Raw genomic sequence first — 6,822 nt, forward strand, 5'->3', positions numbered from 1 at the left:
CTTGGGGAACCCTCACTCAGGAGGCAGGTCATGTGGACCAGTTTGTGTGCCGCCAGCAGGGAACGGGAAAGCTCAGAGACCTATCAGGCCCCCAGCAGATGGCCCCATGGTCACATGCTCTCCTGCCAGGGCCATTTGGTAGGTCTCACCCAGTTGAGACAGGCGGCCACCCATGTGCCTTTCCCACTCAGGACCTGCTGCAGGTGGCGTCTGGGCCAGGGCTGGTCTCCAGACGGAGTGCATGACATTTCAATAAAAGGTGTGACCCAGTGTGGCTCTAGGACTGCTTCTGGAAGGGCAGGGGTGCTCGCCTCCCTCGCCTCTGCTCTACCCCCAGGGCAGCCAGGCTCCCGGGGTTGGAAGCCCTTGGGAGTGGGAGGAGCGAGAAGGGCAGACTTGGCAGGTGTCCGGACTCATGCATCCTCACTGGCAGGGAAGCGAGGCCCTGAGAGGTGCAGGTGGCATCAGGATCCGGAGGTCTGCTGGCTGCGCCTGTGCCTCCTCCCAGGCACGGGCCCCTCTGACCGAGGTCACGGTCAGGCCTCCAGCACCAGGCTCCCCTCGCTGGGAGCAGCTGGACAGGGGGGCCAGGAGGAGAATGTCACGTCGTGTCATCTGCCCCTCTCCCCCCAGGAACCCTCTCCGGGCTTCTGTCCAGCGGGGGAGGCAGAGTACTCAGGCAGGCCAGGGCCAGCAGCACTTAGGACACAGGATGGAGAGCCGCCTGCATGGAGCCTGGAGCCCGAGGACTCCAGGGTGAAGCATGTTCCTCTAGGTCCCCTGGGGGGCCCTCTGTGGTCATGACCAGCTTGGCTTCCATAGCAGCTCCGTGAGAAACCAGGTATTGGGAACTGGAGGCTGGGGGTGGGGGGTCAGGAGGCTACAGAAAGGTGAGGCCAACAGGACCCATACCCGGTTCCTGCCCGCCCCCCCCATGTCCATGAACTGTGGTGGGGCCCTTGCAGGGTGATATGTAGGGACATGCCCAGCAACTGCCCTACAGCAGCCTGGGGTCTAGAAGTAAAACCCATGTTACTTTCCACACTGAACCTGAATGAAACGGAGGGGCAGGGACAGGACAGGCTCAGCGAAGTCCCAGTGGGAGAAAGGAGGGCAGGAGCCAGCAGCCAGGTGGCTCTGGGGTGGGTGGGTGTTGGGTGCTGCATGCCCCCGCTTGACTGGTCCTCCCCCTCTGGTGTCCCCGCAGCCACCTCTTGGGAGTCTGCTCACTTTCCTGCCCACATACGTGTCAGCAGGATTTCCTCCAAGCAGCAGCTCAGGGGCCTGAGGCCCCTCTAGCCTGCAGAGCTGCCATCCCCACAGCTGACTGTGTCTGTCTGTGGCACAGGTGGGATGGGACCTGCTGTGGAGGACGCTGGGGACAGGTTCTAGGCATACAAACAAGGAGCCTGCGTGCTGAGGCTTGGATGGGAAGAAGACAGCACAAGCCCGCTGCGATCTGGACTTGGGGAGGGCTCTTTGCTCACAGCATGAGGCAGGGTCCCCTCAAGGCAGCCTGGCTGGCAAGGTGAACCTGGGTGGTTCAAGCCCGGAGTTAGATAGCAGGAAAGACCAGCACACACAGCTCTTGGTCTCTGGGTAAAAGAAAGCAGTTTTGTTTTTTTAAACTGAAGTATGGTTACTATACAATTAAATAAGTTTCAGGTGTTCAAGATAGTGATTCAGTTGGCCTGCCCAACACTTCACACAAACAATGCCCTGTATTAAATCCATTCTGTTTAAAATACCAAGGGTGGGTTTTTTTCCCCTAATTAGACACTGACTGCTCCATTTACAGTTGAGAAAGGTGATATTCAGAGAGGAAATGACTAACCAAAGGCAAACCCAGTATCTCTCCTGTCACCCTAGTCACGTTACTGGGTCACAACGCTTTGTCCCCAGCTCTTCCTTGCACACTCCTCCTCCAGGCCCCATGCAAATGCCATCTCTTGAAAAGACCCCTAACTACCTGTAACCTCCAAGTCATCTATTACATCATTCTGCTTAGTTTATTATCACTCTGGAAATAGTTGTTAATCCCATTGGACTGGAAACTCTTGAGACCAACTGCAGGGCATGAGGAATCTTAGTTCCCTGACCAGGGATCAAAACCCTGCATTAGAATTGCAGAGTATTAACCACTGGACCACCAGAGAAGTCCCAGACCAGGAAGTGTTTGTCTTACTAGTGTGACTCTAGTGCCTAAGAGTACCTGGCACTGAGCGTGCACATGGTAATTACTTGCTATAAGAATGAATGGCTCACTGGTAAAGAATCTGCCACCAATGCAGGAGATAAGGTTCGATCCCTGATCCAGGAAGATCCCACATGCTGTGGAGCAGCGAAGTCCATGTGCCACAACTAGAGCCCAAGAACCATAACTACTTAAGCCCACGTGCCCTATAGCCTGTGCTCTGCAACGAGAAGCCATCACAATGAGAAGCTCGCACTGCAACTAGAGAGTAGCTGCCACTCGCCACAACTAGAAAAAGTCCTCACAGCAATGAAGACCCAGCACAGCCAAAAATAAACAAAATTATATATGTATGTACATATTGTTGTTGTTATTCAGTTGCTCAATCATGTCTGACTCTGCGACCCCATGAACTGCAGCACACCAGGCTTCCCTGTCCTTCACTATCTCCTGGAGCTTGCTCAATCTTATGTCCATCAAGTTGGTGATGCCATCCAACCATCTCATCCTCTGTCATCCCCTTCTCCTCCTGACTTCAGTCTTTCCCAGCATCAGGGTCTTTTCCAATGAGTCACATCGGGTGGTCAAAGTATTGGAGCTTCAGCTTCAGCATCAGTCCTTCCAATGAGTATTCAGGACTGATGTCCTTTATGATAGACTGGTTCAATCTCTTTGCAGTCTAAGGGACTCTCAAGTCTTCAACACCACAGTTCAAAAGCATCACTTCTTTGGCGCTCAGCCTTCTTTGTGGTCCAACTCTCACATCCATACATGACTACTGGAAAAGCCATAGCTTTGAATAGATGGACCTTTGTTGGCAAAGTAATGTCTCTTCTTTTTAAAACGTTGTCTAGGTTTGTCACCAAAGAGCAAACATCTTTTAATTTCACTCACCATCTGCAGTGATTTTGGAGCCCAAGAAAATAAAATCTCTCACTGTTTCCATTGTTTCCTCATTTATTTGCCATGAAGTGATGGGACCGGATGCCATGATCTTCATTTTTTGAATGTTGAGCTTTAAGCCAGTTTTTTTACTCTTTAACCTTCATCAACTGGCTCTTTAGTTCCTTTTCACTTTCTTCCATAAGGGTGGTATTATCTGCATATCTGAGGTTACTGATATTTCTCCCAGCAATCCTTATTCCAGCTTGTGCTTCATCCAGCCCAGCATTTCTCATGATGTACTTTACATAGAAGTTAAATAAGCAAGGTGACAATATATAGCCTTGATGCACTCCTTTTCCAATTTGGAATCAGCCATCAGTCCGCTGTTTCATGTACAGTTCTAACTATTGCTTCTTGACCTGCATACAGATTTCTCAGGAGGCTGGTAAGGTGGTCTGGTATTCCCATCTCAAAGAATTCTCCAGTTTGTTGTGATCCACACAGTCAAAGGCTTCGGCCATAGTCCATTAAGCAGATATTTTTCTGGAATTCTCTTGCTTTTTCTGTGATCATAGGGATGTTGGCAATTTGATCTGTGGTTCCTCTGCCTTTTTAAAATCCAGCTTGAACATATGGCATTTCTCTGTTCATGTACTATTGAAGCCTAGCTTGCAGAATTTTGAGCATTACTTTGCTAGCATGTGAGATGAATGCAATTGTGCGGTAGTTTGAACGTTCTTTGGCATTTCTTTGGGACTGGAATGAAAACTTACCTTTTCCAGTTATATATATATAAAGAAATACATCCTTTAAAAAATGAAGAATGAAAAAAAAAAAGAATGAAGAAAAGGGTGGTAAGGGAAGTGGCACATGATTTCTGAGTGCCAGACCAGCTAGAACCCATCTGCCCTGTAGGCTACCTCTTTGCCACCAGTCAGTGGTCCCTGGGGGCCTACAGGGATTCCAACTTCAGCCATTCAGATTGTGCCCTCAGTGGGAGCTGTTACTGAGGGAAACCTGACTGTGATGCTTCCGGGAATCTGTGCATTAGCAGTGAACCAGAGGTGACATTCTGAGGGGTCTCTGCTCAAGTTAGCAGGCTGAGGCAAATGGCCTGTTAGAAGTTAAGTGCAAGTGCAGGGAGAGGATCCCAGGTCCACAGCTTCTGAGCACTTTCCTCTGTGCACTAGACCCCAGCCTGATTCTTCCAGAGCGGTACCATAAGGAGCAAAATCTCGGCAACCAAACAGCTTGGGCTCAAATCCTGGCACATGAGGTCAGAGAGTGAATCAGGTAGGTTTTTCTCATTTGCAAAATGAGAATGTTGATAATAACAGTATCACTTTCATCGGGCTGATGTGAAGATAAAAGTCACTCAATTTTTTAGAACAGGGCTTGTCCTGACTTAAGTCAGTTGATTGTTACTTGTGTGCTGAGTTCCTCAGGTGTCACCTTATGTAATACTCATATTGGTCTTAGGAGAGGTGCTAGCTAGTATCACTCCAAGGTTACAGACCAGGAGGCAAAGAAACAGCGGTTAACTACGCAGTCCCAGATGGAGATCCACACTTAAAACGCAGCTGTTCTAGAACCCCAGGAAACCCTCTGAATCAGCAAACTAGAGAAAACAGACTAACCACAAGACAATGTGGTCATCGTTCATCTGTCTCTAGTAGTGCTGGCATCTGGAGGTGGACCTGTGACCCAACTGAAGAGCGGGTACTGCTGAGGGGCGGTTGGTGGGGAGAGAAAGGCATTTTAGGCACAGCACGGACCGTCTGTGGTTGAACTCGCACTCTCTGTATCTGCTAACCTGGCCAGCTTTAGGCAGGAAAGGGAGGTAGCTGAAGCTGGAGTGGGGTGCGATCTATTTCGGCCGGGCTTCTGGGTTGCGCTAAGGAGCCTGAGTTGCATCTTGTAGGTACTGAGAGCTTGTAAGAGGATTTGACATTTAAGACTATTGTAGATTGTGAACCGGAAGGAAATCCTGGGGAATCCTCAAGGACAGGAGCTGCACCTACACCAAAGAGCCCTCCGGCCCTGGCTCAGCAAGTTCCACCAGCCCCGAAGCCTGTGAGCAAGCGCCGTGGTTCTCCCGTCTCTGAACTCGTAGCAAATTTCGACAGGAGAGTTGCTCAAACTCTCATAGGTCTAATTAATATGTCTACCAAGGCTGTCGGTCGGAAGCAAGAGAAGGGACTATACGTTCCAGAGCTGCGAGGGGCCCCCAGATCAGCCCCCACTCGAAAGGGACAGCGGGCAGGAGTCACTGGGCTCCGTCTGCACTCCCAACTCGGCAGCGTCCAGGCAGGGCTCCCGCCATGGGGGTGAGGAGCCAGCAACCGCCTTCGAAGACGCCCTAGAGTGGGGCTGTGTCCTCGCTACCGCGGCCGGACGCGGCTGGGGCATGCGCGCGGCCGTCTCTGCAGCCATCGCGCTTTACGTTCCCCCCCTTCTCCGCTTCCAGACCCACTCGGCCAACAGTCTGGCAGCAGGGACTCCGCGGCGGCGGGGACCTCGTCTCTTTTGCCTCCCAAGTATTTGGGGGATGACTGGCAGTGGCCCTTCGGTGACCTCAGCGGTCGAAGATCTCGAAGCACAGGCGGCCGGGCGAAGTCAAGTCCGGAAGTGGACCCTCAGCGCCGCCAGTCTGAGCCCGCGTTCCCAGGCGGCCGCGGGGCGGGCTTTCCGGAGCGCTGTGCATTGTGGACTTTGTAGTCTCGCGGGGCCGGGCCCCCGCCTTGAGCGCCGTCCGGGAAGGCAGCTGGACTACATCTCCCTCCCGCCCGTGCGGTGTCGCGAGGCCGCCCGGCGCGAGGCGTTCGCGAGCGGAGAGTCTCCAAGATGGCCGCGTGGGGAAGGAGGCGTCTCGGCCCGGGCAGCGGCGGTGGCGGCGCTCGAGAGAGGTGAGGCCCGGGCTGCTCCCCGCGAGCGGTTTAGGGCGGGAAACCGGCGGGGCTCTTTGGACTGCAGCGCAGTCCCCGCCTCCGCCCCGGGGTTCGCCCCGGTCCGCCCACTGGCGCGCGGGGTCTCAGTTCCGGTCGACGCGGTCTCAGCGGGCGGCTCGGGGAGGGGTGATGGCTGGCTGGGCACTGCCGGGCCGCGGCGGGACCCGCCTGTATGCAGCGAGCCGAGCGGCGCTGGAGCCCCTGCCCGCCTGGCCGCGCGCGTGGTCTTCTCCAAGCTGCAGCGAGGAGTGGTTCTCGGGACGGAGAAGGGGAAGCTTTCTCAGGGAGCCGGTGCGGGCCGGACGGGACGGACCGCACGGGTACCGAGGGGCCTCAGCTTTCCGCGCTGTTGCTCTGGGCGGGGAGCTGACCGCTTTCCCCCAGGGGTGATCCTTGGGACTTTGGAGGCGTCTCCGTGAGCGCCCCTGCTGTGGAAGTCCTTTGCAGTGACCTTCCCTAACAAATGTGCGTGAGTAGGGAACCGGGGGCTTGATTCTTCCGAGGTGGATCTGGATGTAAAGGATTCATTTTTAGATGAGATTGGAGTAGTTCTCGTTTCGTGTTGAATTTACAGTTTTTGCTTCTGGAAAACAGTTTCAGCTTAGTAGAAGCTGTTGAGGCACCAGAAGTTTGGGAAAGGAGAGGTACTGGTAGAGTCACACGCTTTGTACTGTCCTGACCCTTCTGTAACTAGTGGGCTGGTGCGGCGGAAATCGGCAGGATCTCCGTGGTGTTTTGTTTTTTCCCCCAGTGAGGACTGTTAAACAGAAAAGTTGTATTTCCCACCCCCCCACC

General features: G+C 53.6%; 1 protein-coding gene across 1 annotated transcript in view; it reads left to right on the plus strand.

The window, feature by feature from the left end:
- The first annotated feature begins 5,886 nt into the window (after positions 1-5,886).
- Positions 5,887-6,822, plus strand: part of TMEM11 (transmembrane protein 11) — a 9,525-nt gene continuing 8,589 nt past the window's right edge. The window contains exon 1 of the mRNA XM_010842863.1: positions 5,887-5,985. Within this exon, the coding sequence (XP_010841165.1) occupies positions 5,924-5,985 (62 nt within the window). The 5' untranslated portion in view covers positions 5,887-5,923. The remainder of the gene's footprint in view (positions 5,986-6,822) is intronic.

This window comes from Bison bison, unplaced genomic scaffold (genome assembly GCF_000754665.1).
Source record: "Bison bison bison isolate TAMUID 2011002044 unplaced genomic scaffold, Bison_UMD1.0 scf7180017864180, whole genome shotgun sequence".
Taxonomy (NCBI): domain Eukaryota; kingdom Metazoa; phylum Chordata; class Mammalia; order Artiodactyla; family Bovidae; genus Bison; species Bison bison.